At 37.9% G+C, this 22,952-nt stretch overlaps 1 protein-coding gene across 1 annotated transcript in view; it reads left to right on the top strand.

Moving 5' to 3' along the window:
- Window positions 1-10,571: 10,571 nt before the first annotated feature.
- SPAG17 (sperm associated antigen 17) overlaps window positions 10,572-22,952 on the top strand; it is a 220,660-nt gene continuing 208,279 nt past the window's right edge. The window contains exon 1 of the mRNA XM_059928865.1: window positions 10,572-10,658. Within this exon, the coding sequence (XP_059784848.1) occupies window positions 10,572-10,658 (87 nt within the window). The remainder of the gene's footprint in view (window positions 10,659-22,952) is intronic.

Raw genomic sequence — 22,952 nt, 5'->3', positions numbered from 1 at the left:
CCAGCTCCATTTTTCTTTCTCAAGGTTGCTTTGGCTATTCTTGGTCTTTTGTGTTTCCATACAAATTGTAAAATTTTTGTTCTAATTCTGTGAAAAATGCTATTGGTAATTTGATAGAGATTGCATTGAATCTGTAGATTGCTTTAGGTAGTATATTCATTTTCACAATATTGATTCTTCCAATCCAAGAACATGGTATATCTTTCCAACTGTTTGTGTCATGTTTGATTTTTTTCATCAGTAATTTAGTTTTCTGAGTACAGGTCTTTTGCCTCCTTAGGCAGGTTTATTCCTAGGTATTTTATTCGTTCTGATGCAATGGGAAATGGGATTGTTTCTTTAATCTCTCTTTCTGATCTTTCATTGTCAGTGTATAGGAATGCAAGAGATTTCTATGTATTAATTTTGTATCCTGCAACTTTACCAGATTCACTGATGAGCTCTTGTAGTTTTCTGGTAGCATCTTCAGGATTTTCTATGTATATTATCATGTCATCTGCAGTGACAGTTTTACTTCTTTTCCAATTTGTATTCCTTTTATTTCTTTTTCTTCTCTGATTGCTGTGGCTAGGACTTCCAAAACTATGTTGAATAAAAGTGGTGACAATGGACATCCTTATATCATTAATTTTAAAACAAAAGAAATGAAAACATTTTTAGAGAAGTGTAACTGGCTAAAACTATCTCAAGAATAACTAGAAAACCTAAATAATGTTAAAACCATTAAGGAAATCAAATCAGTAGTTGAATAATTTTTAACAACAAAAAAATTTAAATCACTGGGCCCATATAGTTTTGTAGGTGATCTCTTCTAAATAATCTAGGAATTGTTCATTCCAGTCTTATATAAACTCCATCAGCAAACGGAAAAAAGAATATATGGCACGGTCCATTTTACAGGCTAGTATAAATTTGTTATCCAAATGAAACTAGGACAATATGAGAAAGAAAATTACAAGTGAGTTTCCTTCATGGACAGAGATAATCTTAGTTTCCCTCAAGTGGTGAGAAGGATCGGGTTGAATTTAACATAAAAGAAAATATTTACTAAGTATAAGAATCTATAAAAATGTCATTAAACTTTTTTCAGTAAGCAGCAAAGAAAGGCACTAAAATCAGTGACCCTATAGTGTCTTGCATGAATAGAGATCATCTATCTGCCCAGTAGAATAGCTGTGCCCTGCAATTTCTCACAGAAATACATGACCATTTGGGGCCTCCTCTGTGCAGCATCCCATACAAGTTCATACATGTCAGTAGCAATCATAAGATACCACTATAGACAAAACACCTTAGCAATAAACTTATCTTCTTCAAGGAATTCTGTAGTCAAAAATGAGATGTGAAAGAGCTTTGGAATGGAAGTAGTAATATGCTTATCATATTATAGTCTCTTTTCTGCTGGAGTGTGTTTTATGAGAGATGAAAAATTGCAGAGGACAAGGAGTTGGAAGAGAAATGAGGGTAGAGAGGGAAATAGGTGACTAGAAAGTAGTACAGTCTTGGAAGTGGGGGAATGAAGTATGGTGGGAAAAACAGAGAGATGTGAAAATAGACTATTATGAGTGATGTCAATCCTTGGTAGTACCAAAGAACTAAAGTAAAAATTTAAGCTGTCACCTGAATTCTAAGCCACATGAGAGTAGGGATAGTATCCCCCATACTTTCTATTCCTCAGTCCTGAGCATAAGGCCTGGCATCTAACAGGCCTCAACAAAATCTGTTGAACGAATGAATAGCTAATAAAATATTAGCAGGCTAGAAGGAACTGTGTGGTATTAGATTAGAGTGGTAAGCATCAGTATGAACTCATGTTTACCTTAATAGAGACACATATGTATATATAGAAATAATTGTGTGTATGTGTATATACATGTGCTATTTCTTAATTCTTTCTACTGAGAGAGCCTAGAAACAAAACACACTCCAGTAGCAAAGAGCATGCCCAGTGCCCAGATCTGGGTTTTTAATGCAATTCTCCAATATAAGGAACTAGGGCTCTTTGGAGAAATGGCTGATTCTAGGGCTGGGGCAGGAATATGCAACATAAGCCTGGAGCATCTTGTAATGCCAGGAAGTAAGGAAGTGCTCAAAGGAAAAAGAAAAACAATGAGGGGGTATATCAAGGAGACCCAGGAGCCAAATGAAAGTACTCCCAACAGCCAAAGCTGGAACAACTGAGTTAAGTGCCAAAATAAATAATGTGGTATTGGATTGTAACCCAAAGGATAAAATAAATATTTATGATCCTTACTGATGTAAATAAATGATTGATTGATTGAATAAAATAAATGAGAGTAGAAATTTTCTGATACAGAAGAATTTCAAATATTTATGTAGATACTGCCCCCCTCAAGGAGGTAGAACATAACTCCCCAGATTTTAAATGTGGGCTGGGACTGCACATAGTGACTTCCTTGCAAAGAATATAGTGTGGAAAGTTGGGGGAGGGGACACTTTATAGTGGAGAAACCTAAGCCAAGTGATCTAGATTAACATCCTCAATGATAAGGCATGTTGAGAGCAGGTACTCTTGATGTGATGTGATTCTCTTGAATGGTACCTTATGTCTTCAGTCTTTCTCCCAAATCCCATGACTCCTGCCTAAGTATCAATATAAGAAAAACATCAGACAAACCAAAATCCAGGGACATTCTGCAAAATATTTTACAACCCCAAATTGTCAAATCATCAAAAACAAGGAAAGTTTGAGAAATTGTCACAGTTTAGAGGAGCCTAAGGAAACACGATATCTCAATGGACTGCAGCCTCCTGGATGGGATCCTGCAACAGAAAAAGGACATTAGGTTAAAAGTCATTAGTTAATAATAGCATATCAATATTGATTTATTAGTTGTGACAAATTTAACATGCTAATTTAAGATGTAGGGAAAACTGGGTGTGAGGTATATGGGTACACTGTGTACTAGCTTTGCAACTTTTCTGTGAATCTAAAACTACTGTAAAATAAAAAGTTTATTTGAAAAATATTAGCTAGCATATATTGAGGGCACAGTATATGCCATGAACTGTACTAAGCAGTTATATCTACTAACTATTTTAATTTTCACAACAACCCTGTAGTGCAAACATGATTATCCCCATTTCAAAAAGAAACTGAAGCAAAGAAGGGTTAAGTGATTTGGTCAAGGTTGTGACATAGCCAGCAGAGAGTGAACCAGGAAAAAGAATTTTGTCCTGTCAGTACAAGATGATCTCTGGAAGTGCCTCTTGGCACACGATTTGATTCTCTGATTTTTAATAAGCCTCTGTTGTATTGAGGAAGGAGAGTATGGCAAGTCAGAAAGCTAATATGGAGGAGTTTGGGAAACTATGATAATAAATAGATTAATAAGATTTCAGACTTCTACCAGAGTGAAGTGGGAGGGAGAAGAGATTATGGGCATTCATGTGAGTAACTTAAGCTTTATATAGGGACTTCCCTGGTGGCACAGTGGTTAAGAATCCGCCTGCCAGTGCAGGGGACACGGGTTCAAGCCCTGGTCCAGGAAGATCCCACATGCCGTGGAGCAGCTAAGCCCGTGTGTCACAACTACTGGGCTTGTACTCTTGAGCCCTCGTGCCTCAACGAAGAGTAGCCCCCACTCACCGCAACTAGAGAAAGCCCACGCAGCAACGAAGACCCAACGCAGCCAAAAATAAATAAATTTTTTTTAAAAAAAGCTTTATATAAACAATTTCAATAAAATGAGGAATTTACTTAGCAGGATAAATTGGCAATGGTTATTACCCAAAAGTATAGTAGAGAAAAATGGCCACACTCTAAAGGATTAAGACAGCTGGCTCAGAGGGCGTGCATACTGTTAGGCAAAAATAATCATAAAAGTTTTAAAATGTGGATGATTGACAAATTGTATAACTTGATTGTGAACAAAAATAGAAGCTTAGAGATTAATAACCAGCCTAAGGGGGGGGGGGGCGGGGAAACTATGGGAGCATAAAGAAGGCACTGCTATGCACAAAAGAAAAAGTGTAACAATCAAAGCATAACAAAGAATGAGGTTTTGTTTAATATAGCAAAGAGTTGAAATATAAGAGTCAATGAAACCATTATTTTGGTAGGTGAAGTTAGAAATGGTTGGCTCCCGTAAAGGAAATAGTGGAAGAACTGAATAGATTCATTCAGAAATGGAGTGAGGCAGAGAAAGCAACCCCTAATATGACCTTTAAAAGCAATATTTATTCTGCTGATTGACTTGTGCATCGGCTGAAATTATTTTATTTTTGAATGAGTATTTTCTTATAGTCTTCCTTTTCTTCCTAATATCTGACTTCAAATGTTTTCTTTTTCCTCATGTTCTTTCCTTATATCCACTTACATCAGCCATAAGATGGAGCTTTCATTGGAAGTTTTCTGAGAATATGTATTTGGAAGGGGACAGAAATTGAGTGTAGGACCTTTTCCTAACATCAGGGAATCCTTCTTCCTTTTTTAGACTGACATTTTCACAAAACATAGTTAAAATAGATTTCAGTAAGATGGTGTTTTTTCTATTAAATTCTTACTAGAAAGAATCTTTAGGTTTCAATGAAATCCCTTCTTAAATTTCTTAAAAACATAAAAGATGCCAGTGTTGTAAATATTTCTTTATATTTCACATAGAAGCCAATACTAATCGATATCAAAAAAGGTCAAAAAAATGCACACAATAAAAACTGCGTATTGACATGATTTTTAAAGAACTCTCTGCATATAAAACCATAGGAAATGTAACTTTTAAAAAATGCACTCTTAAAGATTAATGTATTAGGGTTCTTCAGAGAAACAACCAATAGGAGATCTATATCTATATCTATATCTATAGATAAAGAGATAGATAGATATTAAAAAATGAGAGTTTGGCTAATGAGATTTTAGAGGCTGAGTAGTCCCATGATCTGCTCTCTGAAATCTGGAAGCCCAGGAAAGCCAGTGGTGGGCAGTTTCATTCCAAAACCAAAGGACTGAGAACCAGGAGCACTGATGTTTGAGGGCAGAAGATGGATGTCCCAGCTCAGGCAGAGAGCAAATTTGTCTTTCATCTGCTTTTTGTTCTATTCAGGCCCTCAGTCAACTGGGTGATGCTCACAGAATTGGTGAGGGCAATCTTCTTTACTCAGTCTACCGATACAAATGCTAATCTCTTCCAGAAATAGTCTGACAGACACAGCCAGAAATAGTATTTTACCAGCTATCTGGGCATCCCTTAGCCCAGTCAAGTTGACATATGAACAACCACCACAATTAGTTTGATCCAAGAACAGTAAGAAAAATTACCTGCATAGGAATTACATCCAAATGAACACTGCTGCTATTTTCTTTTTTTATATTGAAGTATAATTGACATACAATTTCAGGTGTACTACATGGTGATTTAACATTTGCATACGTTATAAAATGATCACCATGATAAGTCTAGTAACCATCTGTCCCCAGACAAAATTATTACAATGTTATTGACCATATTCCTTATGCTGTATATTACATCCCTGTGGCTTATTTTATAACTGGAGGTTTCTACCTCTTAATCACTCCTTCACCTGTTTCACCCCCCTCTCCTTCCTCCTCTCTGGCAACCACCTGTTTGTTCTCTGTATCCATGAGTGTGTTTTTGTTTTGTTTTATTTTTTTAGACTCCACACATAAGTGATATCATAAGGTATTTGTCTTTCTCTGACTTATTTCACTTAGCATAATACCCTCTAGATCCATCCATGTTGTTGCAAAATAGAAGATCTTACTTTTTATGTCTGAGTAATATTCCATTGTATCTACCACATCTCCTTTATCCATTCGTCTATCAGTGGACTTTTCCAAAGACTTCGAAGTAAAGCAGCCAACCACCACTGACCTCTTTGTTCCTACATCCAGCAGGCATTTTTCAGACTCTCTTACCTGGCTTCTCAGTAGCAGTCAGGACTACTGGGCACTCCCTCATTCTGGAAATACCCGCAGGCTTTGGCTCCAGTGACTCAAGCCCCACTGGGATTCCTTCCTTCCTCTCTGGCCACACCTCCACTCCCAGGCCCATCCTCTTCCTCACAGCCACTGACCATTGGACGCCTAAAGCTCAGCCTTAGGCCTTGCTCCCCTGCTCACTGGGTGGTCTCTCCAGGCAAACTCATCCACTCAGGCTCGATTGCTACATATAAGTAAATGGCTCACCCATGTCTACCCCTGCTCTGAGTACGAGGCCCACATATCCAGTTACCTACTTTACATGTTTGGATGTCTCAGGTGTATACAATCTGAACTTCTCTAAAATCCAAAGTCCTAATTTCCTCACCAGCCCACTCCCAGACCCTTCTTCTTCTGGTATTCCCTATCCCTATAAATAAAAACACCAATCAACCAGTGAAATAAAATGATATTTAATCAGAGAAATTCATATTCTTTCCTAGAGATGGATATGTTATAAAATACCACATTTGGAGGGCAGAAGAAACCTAAGCAAGCACTCTAGAAGTCATTGAATAAACAAATGATCTATGAGTTTGAAATATAAGAGGAAATGAAGCAGCTTCGTCCCACTGAACAGGACCCCTTTTCTCAGTAAGTGGAGCAGTATGGTGCCTACAGATAGTCTTAATTTGGGTGCATTTGACAGCAGAATGTTACACAAAAGTTGGAAGCCAGCAAATGCAAGATTTTAATTCATGGAAACAAGGAGTGGCATGTATAAGACAGAAAAAAGCAACTCTGCATAGTTGCATTTAAGATGTACAAGATCATAGTCAGAGACAAACTTCCTTGGAAATCATTCAGACATCTCCCTAGTGGTACCCTGCATTTTTTAGGAAGGTTGAGAGAGAGTGTCAAGCTGGAAAAGAGAAAGATAGAAGTTGAGGAAGGAGGGGCAGCAGATACCACTGTTTGTCTAAACCACCATATATAATTCTCCCAGCTCCTCATAACCCCATGACAAATCATCTTTTCTCCCTAAAAGATTGCTCCATGGTCTGGCATAATACACTTTGGTATAGGTTCCCCTCAACCATAGATTTTGAACTTTGTCCACAATTTTAAAAAGTTATTATTTAATATAGTGCAAATATATAAGTAACAGACATCTGATAAAACATTAAGAAATCAAACATTTAGCTAAGCATTTAGAGAAATGAGTTATGGATTTTGAAATAGTCCCCAAAGGATTTTTAGCAAATCCCTTCACTGAAGACATTTAAAATTAGATTCAAAGAAAAACTTGAATGAGAGAATACTCTAGTAAAAACTCCCACACTAACAAATATGAAACAGATGAATTGTAGCTTTTCCTATTTTTTCATATATACAACTGTTATTTATCTGATTCATTAAAACATACATTGATATTCTAAATGCTTGGCCACAAATTACATAAAATAACATAAAAATTAAATCAGCAGCACTTAATTATGGTTCCAGAGATGTATAGTTATATGACAAGACATTCAAGGCCAAAACGGTAAACTTTGACTATTGCTTTTATCATTGACAGAAACAGGGTTCCTAGGAAGTTCCTCTTTATAAAGTGATCTACTCCCAGGCTCCCCACAATTCACTGGGGATTATGAACTGCAAGCACTGCAACTGATTTTAATTGCCACAATGATGCATAAGGAGAGACGTGATATCTGGAGTAACTGGCTTCTAAACAATGAGGAGCTTTAAAGATTAAAGTCAGCACTTTAGCATACAGAGTGAAGTAAGTCAGAAAGAGAAAAACAAATATCGTATATTAATGCATGTATGCGGAACCTAGAAAAATGGTACAGATGAGCCAGTTTGCAGGGCAGAAGTTGAGACACAGATGTAGAGAATGGACATATGGACACCAAGGGGGGAAAACTGCGGTGGGGTGGGGATGGTGGTGTGCTGAATTGGGCGATTGGGATTGACATGTATACACTGATGTGTATAAAACTGATGCCTAATAAGAACCTGCAGTATAAAAAAACAAACAAAACAACTAATACTAAACTTTCATTGGGTTATTTGTATGGAAATATGTTAATATAAATGTTTCAGACATTACATGAAAAAAAAAAAAAAAAAAAAAAAAAAAATAAAGTCAGCACTTTAAATTGCACTCAGGACGGAATAGGAAGCTAATGCTGACCATTGAAAGCAGGTGTAATATTCTCCATATGTTTTGGACCTTGTAGCTGAAAGAGATCAAGCCCTCTGCATCACACACAATAAAAACTCCAGGACAATGCATTATAACATTCTATTTGGAACGTTAGAAACACAGTAATCATGATGGTAAATAGCACAACCAGATAGTGAAAGGTGTTCTTAGATGTAGGATGCCAATCTGAGAAACCAGAGGACATCTGTGAAGCCTTCTGAGCTGAGGGCAAGCAGGTTGCTGTAGCTACATGTCCTTTGAATGCCTGCAATCTTGGCCTAGAAGCAAATTGGTCCATAGCTCCTGATGTTACCTGGTAACAGTGGAAACACTGGACACATCAATAGCTGCCTAGAACCTTTCATGTATGAGAGTCATGCCTCAGACTTTACACCTGAATAAGAGTTCACTGAACTTACTATAAGATCAAAGTGTAAAACTTGAAAAAAATAATTCCGTAATCACTGTTTCCTAAAGAAACAGTGCATCCCTAAAAGTAGACGATCCTTGGTGAGCTAAATAATGTTAAATGCAAAATCTTACTGGAAAAACTGAAACAAACCAGGAGTGACTCTGCCAATGTGAAAGAAAATTCTCCAAATAGCTTTGTTTCAGCCACAGACATATGGGAAAATTTATGTAGTAAAGTATATACTTATAAAGTTTCAACTTATATTTAGTGGGGGAAACAATTTATTATACCAAAAGAGCATAAATGTATGACAGATGGTAATGATTTTTTTCCTATTCTTTCCAGGGTCCCCTTTTAGCTGAATGGCTTTTGCTTCTTAAAACTATGAACATTGTCATTCACACCTATTTTCTGAAATTAAACAGACCAATTCTAAGATGAAACTCCCTATAAATTTGGTTACTAATAATGTCTTCCCCTTTTGTATCATAAATTATCTTGAGAACCACTTTCTCTGGAATAATGAAACAGGCCAAAACTGGCAAAAAGCATTCTGTAATAAAACCTTTATTTTCAATTCTCTAAATCAATTTTGGAAAACCTATATTTAAATTTATCCTGGTAGGACTTTACAAAGGGATCCATAAAGGATTATACTGGAAGTGCATTCTTCCATCCTGAAATCTTCATTTTTTGAATTTTAAAATGTTTAATTCTTTAAAATCATTTGCTAAATTACAATTTAGACTCAGATAATCCTGGATTCTAAATCTGGTGCCATCAGTGATACACTATGGGACTTGGAACAAGGTTGTTTTAAGAATTAAATAATATAACTGTGTACAGCATATAACCAGTGCTCAGAAAACAAGAGTTGTTATTACCATTATTATTATTACTATCATTATTACTTTGGGAACTCTGTCTGATCAGGATATTTTAGATATTGGTGCTGCAGGTGGGGAAAGGGGAAAAAGACTCTAGTTAGCAGTGGAGGACAGTGTAAAAGAACTGGGGCTACTCAGGCAGAGAAAAAGGTTTATAAAGACAGTAATCCCAACTATAATTATATAAAGGGTCCTGTGGAAGAATGATTGGACTTGTTTAGTAAGGCTCCCTGGGAGGCAGAACCGAGACCAAAGCAGAGGATGGAGGTCGGGAGACAAATTTGGCTCACATAGTGAAGCATCTTGGGCAGATTAGAGTGGAAGAGAAAACTGGCATGGGCTGTCTTCTGAGGAGAGTCAGTTCTTCATTCTAGGTTACCCAGGGTGAAAGAAATCTTGGTGAAGAAGTCCTGGACGGGATTCCAGGGTTTGTTTTTTTATTTATTTGTTTGTTTATTTATTGGTTTATTTATTTATTGGTTTATTTATTTATTTATTTTTGGATGGCTGTGTTGGGTCTTCGTTTCTGTGCGAGCGAGGGCTTTCTCTAGTTGTGGCAAGTGGGGGCCACTCCTCATTGCGGTGCGTGGGCCTATCACTATCGCGGCCTCTCTTGTTGCGGAGCACAGGCTCCAGACGCACAGGCTCAGTAATTGTGGCTCACGGGCCCAGTTGCTCCACAGCATGTGGGATCTTCCCAGACCAGGGCTCGAACCCGTGTCCCCTGCATTGGCAGGCAGATTCTCAACCACTGCGCCACCAGGGAAACCCCTGCGCCACCAGGGAAGCCCTTGAATTTCAAGACAATGCCTCGGGCCAGAGAAGGCTCTAAGACGAAGCAGAGTGTAGAAGTGACTAAAAGAAAGCTTGACCAGCTCGAGGCCAGCCTCGTCCTTTCCCTCTCCACTTGCACATTCCTTCTGCTGGGAAATCCTAAGATTTCACCAAGGGGACTGGAGTCCCGCCCACAAGTTGCAGCGCGCTCCAGGAAACTCGGTTGCCATGGCGACAGAAGCCGTTGACCTGAGGATGCAGAACAGGTTTGGCAGAGGGGAGACAATTCCTTCAGGAACTGGGCGTGGCTTCGGTTACTATGGCAGCGGGGACGCTTAGTCCAGGCCTAAGACCTGATTAGAGGCCAATGCTCCTCCCGTTCTCGGCATGGCACCCAAAAAAGAGAAAGGCGGGACGGCGACCACAGGTTCTAAGATATGGGAACCCTCGCTCATCGCCGCACCCTTCAACCAGGTATGCCCAGAACCCCGTAAATCCTCTCTGCGCCCCCGCAATGCTAAAGCCCGAGCAGACCCTGCAGGCAACTCTGCCAGGCTAGCCTTCCCTTCCAGACGCCACCGCTGTCCCCTCAGAAAATTGTACTTGGTACTGCTCTCCCAGGCCTGATGGTTTCACACAAAACGACCCAGGGTCCCATCCGCAGGGAGTGCTTGACCAAATGAGCGTTAAGGGAAGAAGGAAGGGGAAGCGGATTTCAAAAGGTGGTGAAAGGTGCGTGGTGGTGAAGAGACAAGGTGTCCTTCTGACACCTCAGCATCCTTTTCAGTGAAGTCATCCAGATGGCACTCCACAATTGTACTGGAGTTGTCTTTATGAACTGCTCGCTTCCTCCTGACTTCTCCTGAAGAAAGAAATCCTGTTGGATCATCTGTAGCCTGGTGCATAGTACAGCTTTAATAAATGCTGTATGAAAACAGACATGCAGTACCTAAGGTATCAACATATTTAATACAAGTGAGCCTTCTACAGATAGGAAAGGATGACCTTCTTATGTAATGCCCTGATACCACAATATCAAAAGTTTTGATGTATTTTGAAGGTACTGTAGGAGATCAGAGTAATGCGGGGTTGGCTGCTAGACTCATCTGTAGGATGACACAAATGCAATCTATAACCCACCTGCCACATGACTTCAAATTTCCGTCCCAGAACTGACTAGCTCCCCACCTCACTCACACCCACCCACCTCCAGTGAGCTGGTCAGCCCAATAGTTCCTGTCGTCCGCTGCCAGAAATTCACTTCAACACTAAGTTGTTTCTAAGATGACATTTGGAAGGAGGAAGCTAGATGCTGGGAATTCCAGCCTGCCATTGCAAAACACTTTAAAAACTAGAATTTTTTTTTTCATTTTCTATGTGTGTGTATGTTTCACTAGAGAGTTAGTACTTAAAGGAAAAATACATCTAAAGTCTTATGATGCCCTCATGAGAAACGTCTACCTATTTGCCCTATTTTCCACTATAATTGTTTTTTCCCTATGAACAGTAATTCTGTCTGATATGAAATTCTACCAGATGAAGAATTTCATGAAAATAGTTAAGATACTGCCGACGCTGACATGATGTCATGGAATTTGGGGTTATTTCTATAACCTTAGGAATGAAGGATGTCAACTCAGTAATTCTCAGTTACGTTCTCAAATTCTTAGATGTTTTTTGAAATACTCTATAAAAGCACCCTCTCTTTTGCTTTTATAAGTTAGCACTAGCCAAAATAATTTTTTCTTCATTTTCTTTGAAATTGTGTAGGCCAAGTTTGGGCTTGGAGTGAACATTTCTGCTTGAATTATAAACTGCTGAACAACGGAGTTTGATGGAGCTGCTGACATTGCATTAGCTTTAGTGCTGCAAATATGAAGCTATAATTTTCCTAGTTGAGTGGAAAACCTAAAGGCACTATTTTTCCTTATGGCTTGAAAACCTGAAATAATTTTCAGCTTTCTTGTTCCTGCTTAAACAATATAATTTCAATAAATCTTATATATTAATAGAAAGAATTTGAACTCAAAGCAATATGTAGTTTTAACTACAACAAGTAAACTTCTTCAGTTTGTTGAAATATGGGTTCTTTATTGCAGGGGGAAGACAACTACCCTCCACCTCCTCTCATATTTTTTTCTCAGCTTGGTTTCATGTCTGATCCAAGAGGAAAATTCCCAGATTAAGCCAATGCCCAGAAGCATGCCCTAACCACCAATGTAATAGACTCTGAATTTTGGTTAAAGATGACTATAGATGTGTGAATTCCTTATTCAGAGGGCTCAGCAAAGTGCTTTGCACATATTGGGTGCTCAAAAAATGTTACTACTTTAGCTTCCAGAGTTTCTTTCCATAAAGTTGCTACTTCTGTGCAAACTGTGCTCCAGTGTACGTGGTTGAGTATGTGTGTGCTACTGTGTGTGTGTTGCGTGTGTATTGGGGGTCGCAGAGAGGGAATTTTTCCTCCCAGTCTTCCATAAGCCAGTTTAGTAATCCTAATCAATAGTGATTTTGAACTCATATTCATATTGAGCTGCACTAGAGTTGACAGAGAATAAGCAAGTTCACAATTTGCTTTTAGTGAATGTACCTTGTATCACTGTTTTGGGCTGTCCTTTCAGGCTAGAATAATCATCAATTTCTCAGTACATTTTAGTTGGTTCTAAAACATAAAATGATAGCAAATAATACAAGGCAGTCTATTACTAAGCATAGAGTCTAGACGTTAGGAGGAGGAAAGTGGGCTGGGATAGCCAGGAAATGCTTTATAAAACACTTTCCTTTGTCTGAGCTCTAAAGAATAGGTAGAATTTGAGTGGGTAGAAGGAAGGAGGACAATTATTTTAGGAAAGGAGACCAGCATGTGCCTTAAATAAATCTGGGACACTTAAATTGAGAGAGAGGAAAATGTAGGTTAGATGGCTCCTGGGGGTACATTGCTCATAAATTAATTCTGTCAATCAAATGGTCATTTACTAACTTTGCTATCCATGTGTCAAATATTTAGCTTATTATTGTATATGTGAATAAATAATATTATTTGTGAGTATATTGTATTATTAACATATGCCAAATATCACACCTCAAATTAGATATACAGGAAATATTTAGGTACAAGATTATAAAAATGCATCTTAGTGTGGGCTTTATATGACATAGACATATTTATGATATCTAGCAGCATTAAGAAGTTAAAGATACTGTGGTGTCATAGAAATTAAAATCTTTTCATGAAACTCTCAAGGCGGCCTCTGTTGGCCACAGTGAGAGGAGGATATGTTAACCCAGGTGCTCAGTGACAGAAAGTGCTATCTGGAAACATTTTGGTCTAAGATATTCTTATTTGTGTTTTTTCCTGTGGTAAAATATACAGAACATGAAATTTACCATTTTAAGCATTTTAAAATATACCATTCAGTGGCATTAAGTATCTTCACATTGTTGTGCAACCATCACTACCTTTCATCTTCAGAACTCTTTCATCTTCCCCAGCTGAAAATACATCCATTAACTAGTTCCCCCACCTCCCTCCCCCCAGCACCTGGCAACCCCCATTCTACTTTCTGTGTCTACAAACTTGACTACTCTAGGTGCCTCATGTAAATGTAATCATACAGTATTTGTCTTCTTATGACTGGCTTATTTCACTTAGCATAATGTCCTCAAGCTTCATTCAGGTTGTAGCATGTATTGGAATTTCCTTGTTTTTAAGGCTGAATAATATTTCATTGTATGTATAGACCACATTTTATTTAGCCATTCATTCGTTGATGGCCATTTGGGTTGCTTCCAACTCTTGGCTATTGTGAATAATGCTGCTATTAATATGAGCGTGCAAAAATCTGTTTGAGTCCCTGCTTTCAATTTTTTGAGTGTACATCCACAAGTAGAATTGCCAAATCATATGGTAATTTTATGTTTAATTTTTTGAGAAACAGCCATACCATTTTCCATAGCAGCTATAACATTTTTATATTCCCACCAGTTTCTCCACATCCTCACCAAATGCTTTTAACAATCTGTGTTTTTTATTTATATACTTCTATATAACAGCCATCCTAATGGGTGTGAAGTAGTATTTCACTGTGGTTTTGATTTGCATTTCCCTGATTATTTTTGATGTTGAACATCTTTTTATGTACTTTTAGGCCATTTGTGTATCTTCTTTTGCCAATTTTTAGTCAAGTTGCTTGGTTTTTTATTGTTAAATTGTTGAGTTTTTTTTTTTAATATATTCCGGATATTAATCCCTTATCAGATACATGGTTTGCAAATATTTTATCCTATTTCATGGGTTGCTGTTTTACTCTTTGTGTACTGTGATGTACAAAGTTTTTAATTTTGATGAAGTTCAGTTTAAGTTTTCTTTTGTTTACTATGCATTTGGTGTCATATCAAAGAAATCATTGCCAAACCCAGAGTCATGAAGATTTTACTCTATGTTTTCTACTAAGAGTTTTCTGCCTTCCATTTAGGTCTTTGGTCCATTTTTAGTTATTTTTTATTTGTGGTATGAGGTAAGAGTCCAGCTTCATTCTTTTGCATGTAAATATCCAGTTTTCCCAGCACGAATTATTGAAAAGATTGTCCTTTCTCCAGAGAAAGGGTGGGGCAAGGGAGAGTAGAAGTGCCACAAAATTTCCTACCATATTGAATGTGGCTTTTTATTGATTGGGCATTCATTCGGTTGCTTTAGATCTTTGACTAGTTTCAGAGCTCCTATAAAGTTATTTTAGTCAATCTCTGGTTGTTTTTCGAATGTTTCTGTGAAGGACAGAGGGCCTAGAGCTTTCTAGTTGGCCATCTTGCTGATCTTACTGTGGTCTGAGAGATTTTGTAATCAACTCTGATTTTTTCCATTTCTTACAAACCTACATAGCAGGTGATGCTGGGGAAGGGGAGATTAGTAGAAGCTTTGCTCACGAAAATTTAGGAACATTTACCAAAATTGTTCAAACAGCATAGCCATTCCTTTTAGAAGCCTACAGATCGTCACGTGGCATCAAAATGAGTGAGCTACGTGTTTCAAATGGAATCTTGTGTTATGATCAAGACTTTTGTGTTAACACAGTGGGGAAAATCCTCACAATGTTATCTGCGTTAAGTGACAGCATGATACCAGTATAGTGAATATTCAGAAGCCAGATACAAATCCTTTTCTTTTTCTCTTTAAGGTATTATAGACTTTTGTCCCAAATATGCTCTTCAGAATTTGAGGGTTTTCCAAAGTTTGTTTGAGTTGATTTGGTTTGGGATTTTGTTAGTTTTAATTCTTAAGTACTTCCATATTTTCAAATTATCCAAGATGGTTATTTCTTTTCATTTGTTCCAAGTTTAAGTTCTCCTTTTTAGGTGTAGCAAGAAGGCAGCCATAACTTGTGAGACCAACTATTGGCACAGCAATTATTTCATTCACTTACTGTGACCCACCATAGAAAATGTTAAAAAAAAAAAAAAACAGAAAAAAAACTATGGCAATCTACACATTCCCTAACCCAGCCAGCCTCACTATTCCAATTCACTGATTTCATTTTGTAATGATGATTTTAGGTCCCTAATACCCAGCTTAAGGGAATGGCTACTCATTGTCATTTGCCTTATATTTATCATTAAGATTTTGCTTCTTGATTAAGCCTTCAACTCTTCTTTAATATAAATATCCACATATTTTAAAATAATGATTCTTTTTTTTTTTTTTTTTTTTTGGCCATGTTGGGTCTTCGTTGCTGCACGGGCTTTCTACCGGGGGCTACTCTTTGCGGTGCGCAGGCTTCTCGTTGCGGTGGCTTCTCTTGTTGTGGAGCATGGGCTCTAGGCATGCAGGCTTCAGTAGTTGTGGCACATGGGCTCAGTAGTTGTGGCTCGCAGGCTCTAGAGCACAGGCTCAGTAGTGTGGCATCCGGGCTTAGTTGCTCCGTGGCATGTGGGATCTTCCCGGACCAGGGATCGAACCCGTGTCCCCTGCATTGGCAGGTGGATTCTTAACCACTACGCCACCAGGGAAGCCCTAAACTGGCTCCCATTTAACCATCACATTGAATTGCTAGAGGCAAGACATTATCTTCCTTGAAGCATAGACACACAAAGGAGGCAATGAGCTGCTGAAGAAAGCCCCAGCTCTGGGGCCAGGTAGACCTTAGGTGTTGAATCCTGATTTTGAAAGGCCTAATGGGTGACCTAGAGCAAATGTCTTACCTTCTCTGAGCCTCGTTCTCCTTTTGTCATATGGAGATAATAATATCCACCTCAAAGATTTGCTGTGAGGAGTAAATGATATTTATTTCTTTCATAAATATTTTATCACATCTGGCATCTAATAACCCTTCAGTAAGAGAGTTCACTCCCTGCATCCTGCTTTTTCACTCATATTAGTCTCTTTGCTTGAAATGAATTTCCACCTTCCCTCCCCTTGTCAGACCCATTCTTCGAGACTCTCATAAAGCCATGCCTTGCAGTGAGCTTTCCTAAATACCCTAACCCACATTTATCTTCCCCCACCTTGGATCTAGGCTCTGTCTTTTACAGCTCAGTCCTTGGTTGTGAGAATGCCTTGAATTATTTGCTATCATTTCATGTTTTATAGAGCACAAGTATTGATGTAATGTGAGCTGCTTCACAGAAAAATCATATCTTATACTCCTTATATCTACTCCACAACGACCAGCATGTTTATAGGCACACAGAACCACACTCAAACTCTATACGAAATTAATTCACTGATTTACTTTGAAATATGAAGAAACCTTTATTGTAGAAACCAGGACAGTTAGACTGAGGAGATGTTTTCTAAAAGAAGAGGAAAGGACAGAAAACATTTATATAAAAAAGCATCATGGCAGATATATAGGCTGATTGTAACAGTACCCCCAAAAGAACTATGCAATGATTCCATTTCACTTCACAGAGATATTTTATCTGCCAACCAGGAGGCGTTTAAGTGAATGCTCTTTAGAACATATAGCTAGCTGTTTCTCCTCCTCATTATACTTCAGCTGAGGAATAATATTTTTCTCTTATTAAATGTAGCTTAGTGATAATAACTGAGTTGTACACACTTGAAAAATAGTAACAGAATTTCCTTGGAGTCTTGAACAAAGCTTCTATCTTATAAAGGTTTGGAAAGTAGATAAGGGTTCCAGATAGGTATTGCTGAAATATTAATATTCCAGACCTGTTAAAGTTGTAAAGTATATAGATACTAGGATGATAATAAGCAGTCTCAGTAGATTTGGGAGGAAAAATGTTCAATTGAATTGAAGTGCTTGAAACCATTATAAATGCAGTTTATCAAAAGAGAAATACATTTTATGGACAGAATCCCTGAATAATTTTTGAGAGGCGGTGAAGAGTTTTTCAACTTTTTTGATCTTAAACAGTAAGCTATTTTCTCATGTTAATGTATAAGACTTACTGGAAATACTCATAATATGAGCTGAAGACTGATGTCTGGCAGCAAGCATATTTCTGAAATTGGGTTGGTTTTTATTACTATATTTTCTGAAATATGCTTTCATTGATATTTACCAAACAAATTGCCAGTTCACACAAAGGTTGTTTTAATAAAGGCCAATGAAAACAACTGAGTTGCTAGGAAGAATGTTAAGAGGGAAATGGACTTTTCATAACCTCACATTATAATTTCTCTTTTTAGGCAAAAATGTATTATTTGAATGAGTTTGGAACCAAAGGGAGTTCGCATGTCAAAATATCTACCTAGATGTTATACGTGATCGCTTTTATAGCAAATGAAAAATATTAAATACAAGTAAAACGTAAATGTTGCCGGTATGAGTTTGGCAACATACTAGGGAAATGTTAAGAAATGGTGAATGTTGACCATGTTTCAGCTCTAGCCATAGAAACCATCATTGGCTCCCAGTTACCCACAAGATAAAATGCAAGATGTTCTGCCTGGCTTTTATGGCCCTGCCTAATTTGGTCTTTCTCTGCCCATCCGTCTTTATCTTCCTTTACTCCAGTTGAGTGGTCTCTGTAGTATCCCCAGGCACATACTGACTTTTCCCATGTAGTTTCCTGGCCTGAAGATCTCCCCGCCTCCATCCAACTCCTTCTCATTAAAACCCTCCCTTATATCTTCCAGAAGGGAGCTTAATCACATTATTCTGGTCCCTACTGACTTTTCTCCTTCCACTAAATTGCTTCAGTGATTGTTATCTTTTATTTTTTAATTAATTAATTTATTTATTTATTTTTGGCTGCATTGGATCTTCGCTGCTGCACACGGGCTTTCTCTAGTTGCGGCGAGTGGGGGCTCCCCCTCATTGCGGTGTGCGGGCTTCTCACTGTGGTGGCTTCTCTTGTTGCGGAGCACGGGCTCTAGGTGTGTGGGCTTCAGTAGTTGTGGCGTGTGGGCTCAGTAGTTGTGGCTGTACTCAGTACTATATTACTGTATAGTAATAGTTTCCCCTCTCTCTCCTAAATTTGTTTCAGTCAGTCCTCCCAGTGAAGTCCCTCCTTTCCTATGACCAGTTTATTTGCCATTTTGTGACTCTTTCCAGCTATTCAATCTCTTTTTAGGTTTTATGCCTAAAACTCAACACAACTTTCCAAGTACTTAGACCCTCTGGTTTTGTACAGCTGTAGGGTAATGTTTTCTATTTTGTTCCCACTTTTTTTCTAGATCTGGTGAGCCAAGGCATTTCAATGGAACTGCAGCACATTAAGCTGATGGTTATGGGGAAGGATTACATATAGGCACCTTTCCTGTAACTGATCATCAAAGCTTCTAAACTTCTTTCTTTTTAATTGAAGCATAGTTGATTTACAATGTTGTGTTAGTTTCTGGTGTACAACAAAGTGGTTCAGTTATATATCTATATTCTTTTTCATATTCTTTTCCATTATGGTTCACTACAGGATATTGAATATAGTTCCCTATGCTGTGTAGTAGGACCTTGTTGTTTATTTTATATATAGTAGTGTGTATCTGCTAACCCCAAACTCCTAATGTATCCCTCTTCCACCCCTTTTCCCCTTTGGTAACCACAAGTTTGTTTTCTATGTCTGTGAGTCTGTTTCTGTTTTGTAAATAAGTTCATTTGCATCATATTTTAGATTCTACATATAAGTAATATCATACGGTATTTGTCTTTCTCTGACTTACTTCACTTAATATGATAATCTCTAGGTCCATCCATGTTGCTGCAAATGGCATTATTTCATTCTTTTTATGGCTGAGTAGTATTCTACTAATATAGTCGTATTCTCTCTCTATATATATATATGCCACATCTTCTTTATCCATTATTCTGTCGATGGACATTTAGATTGCTTCCATGTCTTGGCTATTGTAAATAGCGTTGCAATGAACATTGGGGTGCACGTGTCTTTTCAAATTAGAGTTTTCTCCGGATATATGCCTAGAAGTGGGATTGCTGGGTCATATAAAGCCTCTAAACTTCTGACTGGAGTTTAGATTATGTTTTCTTCAACACATTTACTTATATTTTCCACACTGAATCTCATCTGACACACATGCTTGCTCAACTCAGAAGGCTTTGTGAAATCTCCCTGCAGTGTTTAATTGTCCCCTTGGCACAATGTCATTGTCACAACATCTGCCAGTGAAGCCAAGGCAGGGTGGCAGAGGAAGGCCCATTGTCTAGGAATCTGGACATGCTTCTTGCTAGCTGTGTCACCTTGACCAAGTCTCCATGTCATAGATTCTTTACCCTCATCTGCAAAATGAAGGAATTGGACTAAATGGCAATGAAAGAAATCGCCTAGCATTAAATTCTGAAAGTTTGTGTTTCACTGTAGCTATTTATGTATTTTGTATAAAGGCAGTTAAATAAGACATATACAAGGAAGGTTCCCAGGGCTCCCTGCTGTTAACACTTCTCCATCCAGAGAGATGTCTGCTTAACTTCGCCTTTGTTTTTTAGCCAGTTCTCTGTGACAAAACATTTCCTCTCCTTCCATGGTAACTCAATGTTTTTGGTATGTAAACTTGTGAAATGCTTTCTAAAATTAAATAAATTGTTTCCTGGCTTCCCCTTGTCCTCACCCCTCACAATCATGATTCTTTGTGTTGTTCTTATTGTGTTTTCTGCTAAATATGACTATAGTGTGTGGCCTTGGGTGGTACAGACAGCATAACAGTTACTCAGGCAGGATATATTGAATAGAAATGGAGAGGAAATCCACCAAATTATATAAGCACCAATGAAAAATCAAGTGATCTCTAAAACTGTCTATGACTCCATATATGTATTTAATAATTGAGTTTTGGTTAAACTAGTTTAAGGTTAGGAATATTGACTTCAACTGCCTCTGTCTTTTTTTTGAATTTTTTATTGAAGTATAGTTGATTTACAATGTTGTGTTAATTACTGCTATACAGCAAAGTGACTCAGTTTTATACACACACACACACACACACACACACACACACACATTCTTTCTCATATTCTTTTCCATTATGTCAGCTACCTCTGTCTTCACATCAAGTAGTTAGATGGCTGAGCAAGGATAGAAAACGTTTCATTATTCACACTTGTTATTGTAATCATAAAGGTGAAGCATTAGAGAATGTTTATAGTTTAACTTGTCATGCATATCTTATAGATTTAGCACCAACCTAGGAAAATGTCTGTGGAAAAATGATTTATTAGGACCACATTTTCAACCTTTGAGATGGAAATAACTGTGAATGTGTTATTTTATTCTTTGTGATGAAGATGTCACTTTTGCTCAGAAGGGTATACACTTTAAAACATATTTAAAGCAATGATGATCTGTTTTTCTGAAGAAAGTTTTTTTGCTTAGTCCCTCTTGTGTTCAGTAATTAAGAGCAATCATGTCTAGAGACCAAAGATTTTGGTCGTGTGGAGCAGAATTTGGGGTCACGTGAAGTCCATATGGGAACTGGACCTCTGGCTATACCCTCATCAGTACTGTCTTCAAAGCAGCTGAAGAAATTTTCTCATTTTACACAGCGTATACCACACAGAGAGTCTATTGGTGGCTTCACTGGAAGTTTGTTCTCAGCCTCCTTGGCAGCATTTTTTCTTTAGCTTTATGTCCATGTTGACCTCATCAGCATCTCTAATTAGTCTTATTTTATAGAAGCCAGTGTTCCTCCAAAATCAAGGAGGTTGAAAGTTTCCTCTCTACTTTGAATTTTAGCTGCTAGAAAAAGTCTTTAAAATTATCCAACTTAATTTGGTCAATGAAAATTTTCAGTCAAACGAACAAGCATCTTGAAACAAAAGAACTGTATTTAAATGTTTTAAATGAATACAGTAGGAAAGATTGTTCATCTTGAATTGTTCAGTTTGAGCTGGAAAAAGTGGGATTAAAATAAAATCAAGCTAGGAAAGATGGATGCCTTCCTAGATCTTCCTTATGTAAGTCTATAGTAGACGTACCCCACTGGTCAATTCCAAGTCCTAAACATTGTCAGCTGTGGAGCTGGAGCTTCTTTCTGTAATGTTTCTTTAGCCCAGTAGCAGTTGAGTCATGGGTGAGCCAGGGGGAGAATAGCAATTACTAAGTTGCCAACCATTATCTTCCCCAGATTTGGGGACAAAATTACCCTTTTAATGTCTTCTGAAAGTTCTCCCTCTTTTTCTTCCTCTGTCCTATTTTGGTGTGGACACCTTCCTTCTAATCCCCCTCACCGCCAGTCCAGCTCTAGGCTTCAGAGGAAGCAGAGAGTGGTCCTTGACACAGAAACATACTTTCAAAGGGGAATTATTTAAAGCATTATGAATTTCTAGAATGTAAGATGGGCCCATCCCAAAATATAACTTTAAAAATGCATTCCAAAGGAAAATAGAAATAATTTTCTTTATTAAATTCCTAGAGTCCATATACCTCTCTACTAACATGAAGAATCGAAGCTTGAGGCTATATCTATATCTAATGTGGTTTTTTATACACAAATAATATGTCGTTTACCTGCCATCACTAAGACATTCTCCTTTAGTAGATTTTTAAATATTGGAAATGGTTTAAGACTGAGTACAACCAGCTAGTGAATATGGAGTTTGACCATAGCTTCAGTAAGTGATTAAATTCAGTTGAAAAACATTTGTTCCTTTTGTATTAAACTACTGCCCTATGTACTACCTGGGATGTATAGAAAGGGGAGGATGGGTCAATGGAAAAAGGAACAATACAGCATTCCTGCCACCTAGAGCTAATCTGAGAAAACATAGACACCAGTGATTCTAAAAGTGTAATCCCTGGACCAGAAGCAACAGCATCGCCTGGGAACTTATAAGAAATGCAAATTCCCAGGCCCCACCATAGACTTACTGAATCAGAAACTCGGGGTGGAGCCTAGTTTGTACTTAGATTTGTACTTTAACAAACATGATTATGATGCACACTAAAGCTGAAGACCCACACTAATATCATGACCTCAGTGTAAGTGCTATGTTACTAGTATTGTACTGATGATGAGTTTTCACAGGCAAGCAGAGGACACAGCGGTCACTGTTGGGCTGAGATGTTTAGGGAAAGAGCCACAGATGAAGCAGGAATTTCACCTGGAAGCAAGGAATTCTCTATAAAAGGACCATGCCGAGCAAACAGAGAGCTGAGAAAACACATGACATGTTTGTGATACATAATTAACCACTCGCTAGGCACTGGATTAGGTGCTTTACACACACTTTCATGGTTCATCCTCACAACAGCTCTAAAAATATTATTCCCATTTACATGGGAAAATTAAAGCTCAAGAACTTACATAGAACAATTTGAGAGCTGTGAGAGTTTAGAAATAATGGGGGATACGGT

The sequence above is a fragment of the Balaenoptera ricei genome, chromosome 1 (genome assembly GCF_028023285.1).
Source record: "Balaenoptera ricei isolate mBalRic1 chromosome 1, mBalRic1.hap2, whole genome shotgun sequence".
Lineage (NCBI taxonomy): Eukaryota > Metazoa > Chordata > Mammalia > Artiodactyla > Balaenopteridae > Balaenoptera > Balaenoptera ricei.
The sequence above is the reverse complement of the archived record's forward strand: the minus strand, read 5'-3'. Positions and strand labels throughout refer to the sequence as shown.